Source organism: Schistocerca cancellata, chromosome 8 (genome assembly GCF_023864275.1).
Source record: "Schistocerca cancellata isolate TAMUIC-IGC-003103 chromosome 8, iqSchCanc2.1, whole genome shotgun sequence".
NCBI classification, from domain to species: domain Eukaryota; kingdom Metazoa; phylum Arthropoda; class Insecta; order Orthoptera; family Acrididae; genus Schistocerca; species Schistocerca cancellata.
The window spans coordinates 218,301,048-218,318,196 of NC_064633.1; the positions used below are offsets into that span (position 1 = coordinate 218,301,048).

The 17,149-nt window shown below is 39.1% G+C and overlaps 1 protein-coding gene across 2 annotated transcripts in view; it reads left to right on the forward strand.

Moving 5' to 3' along the window:
- The window catches only part of LOC126094961 (AP-5 complex subunit beta-1-like), a 147,877-nt gene that overhangs the window by 117,743 nt on the left and 12,985 nt on the right, over nucleotides 1-17,149 (forward strand). The window contains exons 15-16 of one of the 2 annotated variants that reach the window (XR_007521900.1): nucleotides 109-268; nucleotides 355-444. Coding sequence is in view for 1 of the 2 variants with exons in the window: in XM_049909616.1 (XP_049765573.1) it covers nucleotides 109-268; nucleotides 350-444 (255 nt within the window). In the remaining variant the exon portion in view is untranslated. Of the gene's footprint in view, nucleotides 1-108; nucleotides 269-349; nucleotides 445-17,149 lie in introns of both variants that reach the window. The other variant, XM_049909616.1, reaches the window with a different exon arrangement.

Genomic DNA, 17,149 nt, shown 5'->3' on the forward strand with positions numbered 1-17,149 from the left:
AATGCTTTTACAACCTGCTAGCAAAGTTTATCATGTTCATGCTCATTGTCTCATCATTCACGTGGACATAATAAAACATTATTTTATTTATCATCATTCTCCATCTAGGTTTAGCACTCAGGTTTTCAGTCCCTGAGACTTGGGGCCACATAGAAACAACTATGGTTGGCCATATCAACAAGAAGAACTTCCGAGAATTCAGAGATATCTATCAGATTGAAGTAGTTTGCTTTCCACGTAACCCATATCCGATAACTGGTGAAGTGAGGTGAGATACAAAATAACCATTGAATAGCTCTCTTTCCTGTTTCATTATATTATGTTGGTAAATATGGCCCTTATTTTTCAGAGCAGAATTTGCTGTTGGTGAAGTATGTCATGTCTGTTCCTTGGATTCATTTCCAATTGAATTTGTAGACTTCTTTGAATGTTTACCAGTGCAAGGTTAGTATATCAGGGCTGTATATTTAATCAAAAATCAAAATAATCTCTTTTTTTCAGATTATGTACTCTCTCTCTCTCTCTCTCTCTCTCTCTCTCTCTGTGTGTGTGTGTGTGTGTGTGTGTGTGTGTGTGTGTGTGTGTGTGTGTGTGTGTGTGGGCGCGGGCGCGCGCACGCATCTGCCTGCCTGTGTGTGTGTGGGATGGAGGGGGGGAAGAGGCGGCATGTGTGTCTGGCTGTCCTTATTTTTAACTCCATTATGAAATTTCCAGTAACATGATAGTGAAAACTGTGGTGTACGAAGGTATGGAGGTATAAAGATGGGGAAAGGTCATTATTATACTGATAGGTGGAACGCTAAAAGAGTAAGTAAATTTTCTGGCTCTCGGCAAAGTTCTGTGTTGTTCTAATGTTGGGTCCAAAATTAAAATTTGAGGTTACTATTGGGTAGAAAACTTGTCTGGAAAATAGGGAATTCTCATTAAAATTGAATTTACTTGGAAAGTTCCCTCTGAGCGATTTGGTAGGCAGTTGAAGCATTTGTTTACAAAAGAAATGTACATAGTCATTTTGTTGCAATTCATTCAAAGATTCAGCTTTGGAAATAATCAGCTATATGGTTGCTTACGGAGACGTGAAGTGTATTGATGGTAGTAAAATTTGTTGTTCGGTTGTGCTTACTTTCAGTGCACTTGCTGATCTCTAGTATCTTGATTGTTGTTAATAGGTTGTCAGGTTCCAGGTCTGTTTCACCTAACACAATTGTGAATGCGACAGTGTGTAACATATACATGATAATTTTTCATGTAGCTGTGAATTAGTCATTCGCACAAAAGCATTGGTTGGTTTTTTATTTAAAAAATGTAAATATGGATAAATACTTCAGCATAAATTGTTTGTAGATCAGAGTTTCGGCTCTTTTTTAATAATTTAACTACAAAGTAGAAGTTCATCAACTTTATTGCAGTATTATGCTTGAAGTCAACAGTGCTGATACTGTGAAGAGCATCCAGTTTGAAACACGATATGCATGATTGCTATTAACGTCTATTGATATTACATTCCAGTGACAACAGTGTGAAGTGTGTTCCTGTAAAGATTTTTCATATACTTGGGGATGTCACACATTGACATGGCATGGCATGGAATGGTTACTGATGATGCTAACAGTGGAACAGGGGCAGCATGAATTTATAACATACAGAATCATTGATAAAACTGTAAATAAACTCCTGTTTCATTTTCACTGATTGGTATTCCTTCACAGTGAGATTTTTTGGAGAGTTGGTTGGTTGATTTGAGGAAAGGGACCAGACAGCAAGGTCATCAGTTCCATTGAATTGGGGAAGGATGGGGTAGGAAGTTGACCCTATCCTTGCAAAGGAACTATCCCAGCATTTGCTTGAAGCAATTTAGGGAAATCACAGCAAACCCAAATCAGGATGGCTGGACTTGGGTTTGAACCGTCATCATCCTGAATGCGAGTCCAGCAGCCACCTTGTTCGGCTTTTGCAGACTAAAAAAAGAGTGCTAGGTACCTGTAAAGTTGCCTACAGAATTGGCTACATTATCATCCAGGCTTAACAGATAAACATATGGGGATGGAGAATGGGTCAAAGAATGTAAAATATTATTTCTCATATGAAAACTTTCATTCTTTCATTGAAATTGACTTGGCCAAAATTGAGAAGGTGTCAGTAAATTATGTTAATTGTCTCCTACAGAAAGCAGCAGTGAGAAAGATCCATCAGTTACTATTGGGGGGGATAAGCAATGTAATGAAGTAAAGAAATTGCTTCTTGGAGGGGAGAGGCAGTGAAACCTATTCAAGAAGCTTCCAGTTACGTTACAGTTGTTTGGGCAGGTCAACATGAACTGAAATAAAGTATGACCATGAGGACTGAACCTTTAAAACGAACACAATCTAATGATCTTTTTACTTGCTCTACAGCTAAAAAATAAGCTAAAGTAACTAAAGAAAGACAGACTAAAAATTGAAAGCATTAGAATAAAGAACAGTGTTGTAATTGAGACTAGCTTTCCACAAAATAGAGAAACATCATTGAGAAAGCTGACAGAAGTGATGTAATGGCATGTGCACTGCCAAAAAAGAAAGAGAAAGGCTTTCTTGCCATAGGTGTGTGTGGTTATCTGGTAGAAATGCAATATGAAGAAGTCACTGAGTTGCTGTCTGAAAATGGGGGGGGGGGGGGGGGGGGGGGGGGGGGAGAAAGTGCCAATTATATGAGAAATCATTAAACAGTTTCAAGCTAGTTCCAAATGTAAAACTTACATGTGTCATCCATTTTAAGTTGGTACTTGAGTAAAAGGTCTTCTTTTAGATATAAAAGAAATGTGCTTGTACTACTGTTGTGTCTATACAGGGTATTTCAGGAGGAATACTAACTGTTGCTGCCAGTTGTGTGCAGTTAGAGTCACTGGCTAGCATGCTGCGGGTCATTATTTCAAATCCAATTACCAGGAAATATTGGTTATTTAGTATTTATCATTTCTAGAAGGTTCACAGAATTTCTTATGTTTGTAGTGGTTGCATATTCTGTGTAAATAGCAGCACACTCCCTCCAGGAGGCAAGTCTGTTCTGTCTGTGCATTGGTGTCCGTAATAAACGTGCTTTCAGTACTAATAGTTGTACTTCATTGACAACCCAGCTTTTGGTTTCAGACTTGATTGTGATTATGACATGACATAGGTTGGTGGAGATGCCGAATACTTCTAAACAACTACATCACTATGGTTCCAATTAGGCATTGTAAAAGTCATTGCCTTCATGGGCAGAAACTGGAATACAAGTAGTACATTGTTCGCTAGGTTTGTATATCCAGAATAACAGTGGAATCCAAAATAGCAGTAAGTCAGCTGCACATCAAGCATCCGTCAGTGATCTCAGAGATGATGATCATGATCCAATGAAATGGCTGAAAGGATTTGACCAAATCAGTAAATATAATAGGTGGGATTCCAGCCTTCTAAAATATTTACTATTCTTCCTGAAACACCCTGTTTACGGCTTGTGATGTAGTATTAAGATGAAATAATTGTTGCGATCTAGGGCAAATCACAAAATTTCTCAGAGAAGATCAAGCAATTCGTACACATTATGGAGAGCCTGGGCATCAGAAATGGTAGTGTACTAAGAGTCAGCAACCAGATGAGTGTATTCCTTATTTTCTCAAGGAAATGATGCAACAAAACTGGCAAGGAATTCTTCAAAACAACATCTCTAAGAGTTTGATGAATAAGAATCTTTATCAACAAGAATCTTAGGGAAGAGTGCACCTTATTCTTAAAGTACATTTTCCAGTAGCAATGGAAAAAAATGTAAGTGTCCATCAAAAATATGTGGAAATTGGAAATAAGCATTAGAGTTGCATACAAAGTTAATTCTTAAATCATTTCCACAGTGCCCATGAAGGACAGTGTTCTCTGTTCCCCAAAAAAGCTGTTGCATGTGATGTAAGAGTTATGAGATACTGAAGGTAGAATACGTGTTCCTCTGCAAGATCCAACTGTTCTTGTATCCAGTTCCTGAAGTGATAAATAGGATTCTAGTGCATATTAATCATCTCCTTATGGTCATGAACGTAGACAGTCACTGTATCTTGAAAACTATTCTTTTGGTCTGTGACTGCATAAAACAATGTGGGATTGTGGATTCACCTTGATGCAAAACACTTTTGTTTAATCTCTTCCCCAAACTAGTTTCAACGAAACATCACCAACATCATCGGGTTTCTTCGTTCTAAAATAAGCAAAATTAGCATCATTACAGAACATTACAAAAAACATTATTACTTGCAAACACACTTCTTGGATTTACTGCTGGATCATATTGTGTAAATTGCACACTATTTGGTTGATATAGCTGTTTGACATCTTCAGGTTGTGGTAGGTGCTGTTGTCATTGCTACAAGACATGACTGATTATAATATCACCCAACGGCATAGAAATTTATCAAGTTGCAAGTTGGGAGCAGGCAATATGCATGCGCATGAAGATTCTTGCAGGTGGAGGAAAGAAGTGCTCATAGTGCCCCCTGCTGGGAGCCGCAGCAAAACCTTTCGCGTGTTCACTGTGGGCAAAGACCATGGTGCCGGGTGCTCCTATGATTAAAAGCTGAATTAAATCTCAGAAGTGCACTGTGTCATTTCATGAATTAGAAACTCTTGTTTCTTCTGTTTAAATTTAATGGCAACCACTTCTGGATTCCAGGCAGTGCTTAATTGAAACTCTGCAACTCTATTGATAAGATGGTCTGCCATATGGGTTTGTAAGGCCTCTTCAAGTACACAATCCTAGAAAGATGACACTGAGGATAAAACTTCAGTCTTTTCATAAACATGCAATGCACCAAGTCCAGGCCACGCTGTGCTACCGCTGATTTATCAGGTTGCCCCAGATGTGTATGACAGTGGTGTTCAACACAACATTCTTGCATGGTTGGGCTTGTCTGCCCAATATAACATTTCCCACAATGGCATGGGATCTTATACATGCCACATTTCCTAAGGCTAAGGTCATCATTGACCGAACACAACAAATTCCTCAGTTCTGCTGGTGGCCAAACAACACACTTGATGTCATGTCTCTTGAGGATTCTTTCTATTCTTGAAGATGTACCACCAAAATACAGCAAAAATGCCATTGCAAGAGTTGCCTCTGCATCTTAATTTACTTCCCTGCTCTAAACTTGCTTGGAGTGGAACGCATGGCGAATCTGTCTATCAGAATAGCTGTTCTGTTGGAACACCACTCTTAGGTGTTGCAGCTCATCGGGCAGACTGTCGGTACCTGAAACCACATGTGCTCTTTGTACTAAAGAGTGTAAGACACTACCACGTCTGCAAGATGATGGCAGCGTGTGGCCTGCAAATATAACTCTGTGCGAGTTGGTTTGCAGTAGACACTGTTTCCCAATATGCCGTTGCCTTTTCTTATAACCATGATGTCTAGGAGTGGTAAGATGCCGTCCTTCTCTACGTTCGTGGTGAACTGTATATTTGGATGGTGCGAGTTCAGATGTTGGAGAAACACAGGTAATGTGTCTGTCCTGTGGGGCCACACGAGAAATGTATCTTCTGCATACTGCTAGAAGCAGAAAGGTTGGAAATTCACCAACTGCAGTTCTTTTTTCTTAGTTGGCCATCATGGGAGACAGAGGACTTCCCATGATGACGCCGTCCACTTGTTCAAAATATTGGTTGTTGTATAAGAAAATAAGTTGAGGTAAGTATATGTTTAAACAAATGCCACAATGTCTTTCTCAGACTTGATGCTGCCAAGCTCTAACTAGGCCTGATAAATAAAGATACAATGTTAAAACTAACCAAAATATCCAATGGTTGTAGCTTAAATGTCTTCAGGCATCCTATGAAATCCTCTGAATTCTGGATGTGACGGTTGCATTTGCCTACAAGAGATCCCAACAGTGAAGTAAGATATTTAGCGAGGAAATAGGTAGGAGTGAGCTCCAGTGTTGCTCACTATTGGGCAAAGAGGGGACCCACCATCACATATCTTCAGTAGGCTGTGCAGCTTTGGGGGAACTGCAGCCTGTTGGCACAGGCCCTTAATTACTTCAGTCAGAATAGAACTCTTCTTGAGACAGTCTAATGTTTTCTCTGGATCTTGCATCTCGGATCCTCCCATAGCTTGCAATAATCATGGCCATTGAGTAACACCTCTCATCATTTAATTCTAGCAGAGACCAAAATGGTACTGAAACAGAGGATGACAGACTAAAGGTCGAAATACTAAATGTCTTTTTCCAAAGCTGTTTCACAGAGGAAGACTGCACTGTAGTTCCTTCTCTAGATTGTCGCACAGATGACAAAATGGTAGATATCGAAATAGACACAGAGGGATAGAGAAACAATTAAAATCGCTTAAAAGAGGAAAGGCCGCTGGACCTGATGGGATACCAGTTCGATTTTACACAGAGTACGCGAAGGAACTTGCCCCCCTTCTTGCAGCGGTGTACCGTAGATCTCTAGAAGAGCGTAGCTTTCCAAAAGGTTGGAAAAGGGCACAGGTAATCCCTGTTTTCAAGAAGGGGCGTCGAACATATGTGCAGAACTATAGACCTATATCTCTAATGTCGATCAGTTGTAGAATTTTGCAACACGTATTATGTTAGAGTATAATGACTTTTCTGGAGACTAGAAATCTACTCTGTAGGAATCAGCATGCGTTTTGAAAAAGGCGGTTGTGTGAAATCCAGCTCACGCTATTCATCCACGAGACTCAGAGGGCCATAGACACGGGTTCACAGGTAGATGCCGTGTTTCTTGACTTTCGCAAGGCATTCGATACAGTTCCCCACAGTCGTTTAATGAACAAAGTAAGAACATATGGACTATCAGACCAATTGTGTGATTGGATTGAAGAGTTCCTAGATAACAGAATGCAGCATGTCATTCTCAATGGAGAGAAGTCTTCCGAAGTAAGAGTGATCAGGTGTGCCGCAGGGGAGTGTCGTAGGACCGTTTCTATTCACAATATACATAAATGACTTTGTGGATGACATTGGAAGTTCACTGAGGCTTTTTGCGGATGTTGCTGTGGTATATCGAGAGGTTGTAACAATGGAAAATTGTACTGAAATGCAGGAGGATCTGCAGCAAATTGACGCATGGTGCAGGGAATGGCAATTGAATCTCAATGTAGACAAGTGTAATGTGCTGCGAATACATAGGAAGATAGATCCCTTATCATTTAGCTACAATATAGCAGGTCAGCAACTGGAAGCAGTTAATACCATAAATTATCTGGGAGTACGCATTAGGAGTGATTTAAAATGGAATGATCATATAAAGTTGATCATCGGTAAAGCAGATGCCAGACTGAGATTCATTGGAAGAATCCTAAGGAAATGCAATCCGAAAACAAAGGAAGTAGGTTACAGTACGCTTGTTCGCCCACTGCTTGAATACTGCTCAGCAGTGTGGGATCCTTACCAGATAGGGTTGATAGAAGAGATAGATAAGATCCAACGGAGAGCGGCGCACTTCGTTACAGGATCATTTAGTAATCGCGAAAGCGTTACGGAGATGATAGATAAACTCCAGTGGAAGACCCTGCAGGAGAGACGCTCAGTAGCTCGGTACGGGCTTTTGTTGAAGTTTTGAGAACATACCTTCACCGAAGAGTCAAACAGTATATTCCTCCCTCCTACGTATATCTCGCGAAGAGACCATGAGGATAAAATCAGAGAGATTAGAACCCACACAGAAGAATATCGAAAATCCTTCTTTCCACGAACAATACGAGACTGTAATAGAAGGGAGAACCGATAGAGGTACTCAAGGTACCCTCCACCACACACCATCAGGTGGCTTGTGGAGTATGGATGTAGATGTAGATATAATACCCTGTGGTGCATGGTGTCCACTGTAGTGGATGGCTGTTATTGGCCACTTTTACGTACACTGTGACCGTGTTTTTAAGTCGTCAATGCATGCATTCAACTGTAGTGGACACTCTCCACCTGGTGCTGCCATCAGTAGGGCGGTAGCAGAACTATTAGAGCGTCTGATTGCGTCCAAGCATCACAAGTGATCAAGATGGCGTCTAGGAAGCGTGGTTGTGGACCAGCATGTAGTATTTCAGCGAAAGACTTCTATGGGCATTCAAGATACATGGTAAGAAAATTTGTAATTAATCTAGATAGATACTGCTCCATCTGTAAATAATCAAAGATCGCCGAAACATATTACTATGAAGCAGAAAGTATGTGTCCACTGCAGGGAACATCGTGCAATAAAGGCATTGGTCATGAGCTGTCTTACAATATGACATAGTAACTCACCACTCTGAAACATTTAGTTTGTTTCTTATTTTACAGTTTTTAGTATAGTTTCTGAGTTAAGCATAGATCTTATAAATTATGACACAAGAAATCGTAAATTAGTCCCAAAATTCTGAATTTCAGGAAGTAATTGAAGATTTGCCATCTGATTCAGATTGCACACTAGGAGACGAAACTGACAATGAATTCAGGGAACCACAGTCATCGAGAAACTTAATTGTGGAAACAAGTTCCAGCTCTCACGACAGTGGTTCTGATTCTGATGATAGTGAGAGTGAAACTCCATGTGATGCTACAAGTTCCCAGCCAGTGAAAAGAACACAGCTGTCAAACTACAAGTAGCAGCAGATCGACAGTAATTCTGTACCAGTACCAAAATTTACAGGTGTGGAAAAAATAAATATCACTGGAGACAGTCCTATTGATTTCTTCACAGAAATAATTCCCAATGAAATGTTGGAACATGTTGTGTTTCAAACTAATCTGTATGATCTTCAGAATGGCAAATTGAATCTTGGACTGACAGTTCCTGAACTGAAAACATTACTAGGTGTGAACATAGTGATGACATATATCAAGTACCCTCGTACCCGATCATACTGGTCATCAGAGGAAGGTCTAAGGATGGATTTAGTAACCAACTCTTTACCAGTCAATCGGTATGATAACATACTGTATTTTCTTCATTTTGTGGATAATAGTGCAGTCGATCAAAGCAACACAGATCGTCTGTACAAAATCTGTCCATTTGTGGAGTGTCTGCAAAAAAACTTTCTTCTTGCCGCAGAAGCTGAGGAGCATCCGTGTATTGACGAGAAGATCATACCTTTCAAGGAGAGGAGCAATATCAAACAGTGTGTTGCTAACAAGCCAAAGAAATGGAGACTGAAATTCTGGGTGAAAGCTGGTTTTTCTGGTTATGTGTACCGTTTTGAAATATACCAAGATGGGTCTGGTGGGAGGCAGCCAGTGAGTTTGGAGCTTGTGCTGATTCTACGACTTTGTGATGATACCAAGTACAAGAACCACAAATTATTTTTTGACAACTTATTTTTACAAGTGTCCCACTACTCCAGGAGCTAAAAAAAAATTGCATTTGAGCACTGGGACATGCCGAGCAAACCGGCTTTGAGGTGCTCAGTTGGTGCTTCCTTCAGACAGACATGAGAAAGGGTGCACGAGGGGACTGTGCATCTGTTGTGTGTAAAGAGGGCATAACCATTACAAAATGGTTTGACAATAGGTGTGTGCATATTGCTTCTACCTGTGCTGGTGCACAGCCCATATCACAAGTTCAGCACTGGAGCAAAAAGGAGACCAAGACCATCAGTGTACCTCAACCATTCAACTTCACTTGTTACAATCATCATATGGGAGGTGTAGACATCATGGACCAGTATCTAGCATTATATCCACATCGTCAGCAAAACAGGTTGTGGTACCTGCGTATCTTTTTTCGTTTTATTGATATGGCCATTGTGAACTCTTGGTTGTTATATAGGCAGGCAAGTAACGCCATCCGTCTCCTTGATTTCAAGACGTCAGTGGCACTGTCAGTCATAAACCTGGGAAAATATGAACAGTCAGCAGTAAGGAGAGGAAGACCTGTTTGTACTCCAAGAGCCCAGAAAAAGAGACCAAACGTAAAGCAGCAGATGAGGTGAGATTTCATCAAGGGGGTCATTGGCCGAAACTTTTGGACATAAAAAATGCAATCAGATGTCATAGTCAATTGTGCAGAAGGAAAACTAAGTATGTTTGCACTAAATGTAAGGAACCTACATGTCCAAATTGTTTTGAGAGTTTCCATACAAAAAGAAATAATTAACAGACACAGACCCAGGAGTTCTTAAGTGCATAGTGTCCACTCCAGTGGACATCCGTATTTTTCTTTTTGTAAATAGAAAATTTGATTAAACTTTGTATTTTGTAATAATAGGCATTGTTCTTCACTATACCGAGCGGGGTGGCGCAGTGGTTAGACACTGGACTCGCATTCGGGAGGACGACGGTTCAATCCCGCGTCCGGCCATCCTGATTTAGGTTTTCCATGATTTCCCTAAATCACTCCAGGCAAATGCCGGGATAGTTCCTCTGAAAGGGCACGGCCGACTTCCTTCCCAATCCTTCCATAATCCGATGAGACCGATGACCACGCTGTCTGGTCTCCTTCCCCAAACCAACCAACCAATCTTCACTATATAAACCCCATTTCAAAAAATTTTTCTCACTTGTTAATAATTCATGCATCATAGGGTTAAACTTGGCAAACATTGGGACAGTTTGCTTGTCACAGCATATCAATAAAAAGGCCAAAGTGCACAGCAGTTTACCTCTCTTATGTAATTTATCAAACTCGTGTACATCATTGGCCACCACCTCCCCATAGAGGTACCAGATGTGACCTTTCAGGCTTTCCCAACAGATCTGTTGCAAATACACTTCCCAGGTTTGTTGCTGGATCGTATTCTGAAAATCCCACAATATTTCATTGATATAACGGAGATCTACAGGTGGTGGTTGATGTCACTGCTACAAGATGCGACTGATGATAATCAATATTTTGAACAAGTGGAAGGTGTCGCCATGGGAAGTCCTCTGTCTTCCATGGTGGCCAACTATTTTATGGAAGATTCTGAGAAAAAAGCACTGCAGTTGGCAAGTTTCCAACCTTCCTGCTTCTGGCGGTATGTAGACAATACATATGTGGTGTGGCCCCACAGAATAGAAATTACCTATGTTTTTCGAGCATCTGAACTCGTGCCATCTAAATATACAGTTCACCATTGAAGTGGTGAAAGATGGCATCTTACCATTCTGGGACATCATGGTTAGAAGAAAAGCCAATGTTACACTGGGACACAGTGTCCACAAACCAACTCGTGCAGAATTATATTTGCAGGCCACAAGCTGTCATCATCCTACTCATTGTAGCGACTTACACTCTTAATACATAAACCACATATGGTTTCAGATACCGACAACAGTCTGCCTGATAAGCTGCAACACCTAAGAACATTGTTCAAACAGAACGGCTATTCTGATTGACAGAATAGCCATGCATTCTGTTCTAAGCAAATTCAGAGCAGGGATGTTAATAAAGATGTGGAGGCAACCATTGCAATGGTGTTTGTGCCGTATTTGGTGGCGTGTCTTCAAGAATAGAAAAATCCTCAAGGGAAATGACATCAAGTGTGTGTTTTGGCCACCAGAAAATTTTAGGAATTTCTTGTGTACAGTCAAAGGCAATCTGAACCTTAGGAAACGTGATGTATATAAGATCTCATGCCATTGTAGGAAATCTTATGGTGGGCAAATGTGTCAAGTTTTTTCCAGAATGATATTTTCACTCTGCAGTGGAGTGTGCGCTGATATGAAACTTCCTGGCAGATTAAAACTGTGTGCTGGACCGAGACTCGAACTCATCAAAGGCAAAGGTCTCGAGTTCGAGTCTTGGTCTGGCACACAGTTTTAATCTGCCATGAAGTTTTGTGTCAAACTTTGCTGCAAGAATGTTATGTTGAACACCATCGTCAAACACGCCTGGGGAAACCTGATAAATCAGTGGTGGTGGAGCATTTCCTGGACATGGGACATTGCATGTTGTATGATAATACTGAAGTTTTATCCTCAGCATCATCTTTCTGGGATTGTGTTCTTAAGGAGGTCATACTTATCCATATGGCAGATCTTACCAACAGTGGTGCAAGTTCTCAATTAAGCGCTGCCTGAAGTCCAGCACTGGCAACCATTAAATTAAAACATAAGAAACAATAACTTGCAAATCATGAAACGACACAGTGCACTGCTGAGATTTAATTCAGCTTTTAACCACAGGAGCATCCAGCAGCATAGTCCTTGCCCACTGCACACTCGCGGAAGGCCTTTCTGCGCCTCCTGGCAGCAGGCCCAATGAGACAGAAGGGGGAGGGTAAAATCCCCAGGATCCTAGCCTCATGGGGGCTCAACTGTCTCAAGGGATCGGATTCCTAAGGGTGCTCAGTTGACAAATATCAGACTACTATTGTAAGATAAATTCTGTATATTATAAAAAATAAAAGAACATTACCTCAACAGCAGCCTAGCAATCTAGCCCTTGCTCTCCACTTCAGCTATTGACATTTGTGATTCTTATAGGCCAATTATATGCAGTTCTATTTCATGTTGAATCTTAAGTGCATGATATATACTTTAGACATCATCTGCTTAAACCACCTTGCAATGAAATTGAAAATGCACTTCTATAAAATATTGTTGGAATCCTACCAAAACGTTTCCCCCACAAATGTACATGGTAACAGCTGTGAAACATTGTTAAAATTTGATAGGATTGCCAACAACATTCAAAAATAATGCCTTACTGATTCCATTTATGGGGTGATTTTACTCAAAATAGACTGAAAATATTTTGCATTCAAGAGTAAACAAAAATAAAAGATTGTGTATTTGTATATAACTGCTCTGGAAGTACAGTAAAAGCAAGGAAATTAAATGACATAAAAGTGGTACATTGGCCATGCTGATGATCAGAAGTAAAGAGGTACTGTTCTTTTTCTGTAGAATACCCAACTTACATGGGAGCTTTCATCTTACTTGATGAGATGTTATTTCTTGGTTAAAGAGGCTTGCCTTCAGAAATTCATCTCACAAAAGTGGAGGTCCAATAATGGAAATTTTCTCAAAACATTAGAGCTCTTTGGTCACTATGATGCAATTCTTGCAAAACGCATTAACAAAGTCAAGATGCACAAGAAGTTGGAAAGTGTTTGCAAGTGCATTATCTGTCGAATGATCCTGGGAATGAATTTATTTCTAGTTGTACCCATCATGTCACAAATGCCATGTTGGAACAAGAGAGGAAGGAGAATATTATTCAATTATTGTTGATACAACTTCTGATTCAAATCATACTGGGCAGAAAACATTCATCGTGCATTATATTTACTTCAGTAAGGAAATTTGCTAGTATGAAATAAATTGTGTGCTTTTGGAATTCCTAGATTGTAATCAGAAAAGATGAATTGTTGCTCCGCATTTAATTCGATGAGTACTTCTGAAAAACTCGGTTCCTATCAGTAAATTGTGCAGACAAGGTTATGGTAATGTAAGAAAGATGAGAGGGCCATATAAAGGAGCTTGTGCACATTTTCTTCATAGAATCCTCTTGCAAAATTTTCTCTGTATGCTTGTCAGAGCTTTGGAGCAGAGAGTTGTAATAAAGCATTTACTTTTTTTTTTGGAGTGATTCAACTTCTTACAACCTGTTCAGTTGCAGTCCACAATGATGGGGAAACTCTGAAACAGTATGTTGGAAGTTTCTTATATTTCATGTCTGATATCCATTGGAGTGTTCGGATTGATGCCTCACAGTAAGTGGTATAGGTCTTTTTGAATTATGTGAGCTCTTTCAAGTGTTTAACTGTGACAACTACCTGCCTAAAGTTGTTGGTATTAATTGACTAGAGAAACAAATTAGTAAAAGCTCAAAATACTACCATAGATTTTGATGTAAAACACGTTGAGACCGCATTAATTAACTTAAAATATCATTGTGTGAATTGGGATACTCTTGTCCCTGAAACTAAAGTTGTTGCCAGTGTAATTAATATAGGTCCTGAATTTCCGGAGGTGCACATTGTGAAGAAGAAATAGTTTCTTTATGAAACCAGGGAGTAAGTGACAAATGTGAATTCAGAAGATTTGTTAAAGATAAATGTTTTTATGTCATTATTGACATTCTAGTGTCCAGCTTGATGACCCTTTAGGAAGATTTTAGATGAAACACATGGATTTTTATGGAAATAATCGAAATTGACTGACAGTCAGGTTGCTGAGGCATGTAAGTTAGTTATTAGTGATTATCATATTGGTGTTACAAAAGATTTAGAAGAAGAAATTAAATATCAGAAAATAATTCATACTTAATACTTTGACTACATTACTTTTAAACTATCAGACCCCTTGAGTAAGTTGCTCTAGTTTAAAATTTCTGAATCTATGTGTTGCTATGCTTATCTTCTACACTCTTTCAGCAGCAAATGTAGCTGAAGCTGTAGCATTCAGCACCTTGACTTGTGATGAAAATTGTCTAAGATAACTGTGCATCAACACTGTCTCATAGATTTAGAGACCTTGCCAATGAATGTAATTTGGCAAGGCAACTATATTTTGATGCTATAATTCAAACAGTCGCTAAAGGAAAGGCTTGCAAAGTGCCATTGACAGTGTTATGGGCAAGCAGGTTATAATATGCTACACGTTGCACGATTCATTGCAGTTTACATGCAAGCTTACTGATGTCTGTTTACTGAAATGTGTAGGCATGCCAGTGGACGAGCTGGAAATGAACACTCCATATCGCAATATTAGTGGCGACTTAGAAATCAGTATCTATTTAGCTTTTTGTTTCAGAGTGAAGTTAAATTAAACCAATTCATGAAATAAAGTTAAATGGCACATACATAAGTTTACAATAATTCATTATTGAATAACATCTGAAGTCGAACTTGTAAGATGTAAGTTTATCAGTCATATCAGTTTTCTGTGTTGCAGTGTTGGTCTCAGTTGAGCTGTCATCCAGTCCCTAACAGTGGTGGTCTTGGGTTTCTAATCGCTGTCTTCATCACTACTTTTCAAACCAATATTTAGTACTATACTGTCAGTCTCCTATTCTGTGAAAGCGCCATGCTGCTGCTGTTCTTTCTCGATATATGAGGTCATCCAATAAGGCTGGTGAGTTTGACTGGTATGTGTTGTCAGTGCTCACACCTGCTTACAGTACTTACCACAATATCTTACAAATAACTTTCTGGGGACGGCAACCACAGCTCCACATTATGAAGAACAATAACAATACTCAATAACAATTCAAATTATCATAAAAATTACAACAATTAAAAATTCATGAATGATTAGGTGTTTCCGAAAGATGCATAGCTGTATGAAGGTGTTTTATTCACTACTACCGGTTTCACATCAATATAGATGCATCTTCAGGTTTATAATGGTTATATTTTCATAAAGTAGATGGACAGTTAAGTAGCCCCAGTTTTCAGGAATTTATCCACGTAAAAAGTCAAACTACAATGGTGGGTTGTCATAATAAAATTGAGTACACCGAAAAGATGCTTCTCAGTATATACATGACTGTTGAATGATCCAGGCCAGATAATACCGCATAGGTTACATTATAAAGCCTGTTAAGACAGCAATTGTATAAACCGACATTTTAAGTTTTACTTAAAATGTGCGTACTTCTGCCATATTGCAAATACGCCAAAGCGGTGTAAGCAGCCCATGGAGGCTAGCAGTATACAGCTTCCATGGACTGCTTACAACACATCAGCTTGTTAGCAATATGGCGAGACTACACACATTTTAAGTTTAACTTCATTGGTTTATACAGTTACTGTGTAACAGATCTTGTATTATATCCTACGTGGTGTTATCTGACCTGGCTTATGCAACAGTCTTGCTTTGTACATTTTGAGACGCCTCTTTAGGATGAACTCAATTTTATTATGACAGCCATCTATTTTGCTTTGACTATTAACAAGGATAACTTCCTGAGAACTTGGGCTGCTTAACTGCTCATCTACATTATGGAAATATAACCATTATAAACTTGAAGAAGCATCTATACTGACTTAAAACCGGTAGTTGCGAATAAAGCATCTTCATACAGGTATGTGGCTTTTGGAAACACCTCATCATTATTGACTTTTTAATTGTTGTAATTTTTATGATAATTTGATTGGTTATTGAGTGTTGACTGTTGTTATTGTTATTCATCCGCAGTATCTTGCCAGTATGTTGCCACCTAGCAAGGAGTTATCACTACAAAGTGTGTCCGCTTGTGAGCTGCGCCCTGTCATTAACTTTTTAACAGGAAAACAACTATCCACTGTTGATATCCATCTATAGGGAAGGTTGTATGGGCATTTAAATCATTCGATGTTGGTGTGTGCAGTATGTGGGAGGGCGCGAAGAATGTATATGACGAACAGCACACAGAGAGGCCCACTATAGTGATATGAGCATAGGACCCGACCTATACAGCTTTAGTGGATTAGTTTGGAAAAACATGTCACATTACCAAAAATGCATGGAAAAAACATAAAGACTATATAAAAAAGTGACAGAAGCACTGCACACTGTCAATAAAATTAATTCAACATGATAAACTGTTTTTTAATATAAAGCAGGGAAACTTGCTTATTGGGCACCCCATGTGTTTAATCTTTGCACTCTTTCATGGTGCATCCAATTGGTGTTTTAGTTCATCCAAAACCATAGTGCGAAATTGGAGACATGATTTATGACAATTTTTTTGTTTTGCTGCATTCCAAATGATGTTGATTGTGATAGAACATGATACAACGTGTATCACTTCTGAAATAACAGATGGCTTGAAATTAAACATTGACATTAATAAAGCAATGACCAGTAATTTGTCATTTTGAACTTGTACTGGAATGAAGGAAAGTGTATATTGTTATAAAAGTTCTGGAAGGACTTCACTGCAAAATGAGTGTGAAATTTAGAGCACAATCTTAACAATGGAAAAATTATGCAAGTCTGCTACAAACTGTTTTCTTTCTATGAAATTATTTTAATTAAATATAATGAAAATTGCAAATATATTTTGAATTTGTAACTACTGCAATCTATTCTCATTCTGGTTGAAAATGTGTGTTGGAAATGAGAAACGTGAATGCAGAAGGTGAGCTTGGAAAAAAATTATGTACTGAAGGCAGGAAATTTAACTTTCTGTGTCAGTTCTGTAATTAGGAAGTTAACTTTCTGTGTCAGTTCTGTAATTAGGAAGTCTGTCATTCTTCACACCTGTAGAAAAACAATGTTACACATTTTAACACCAGA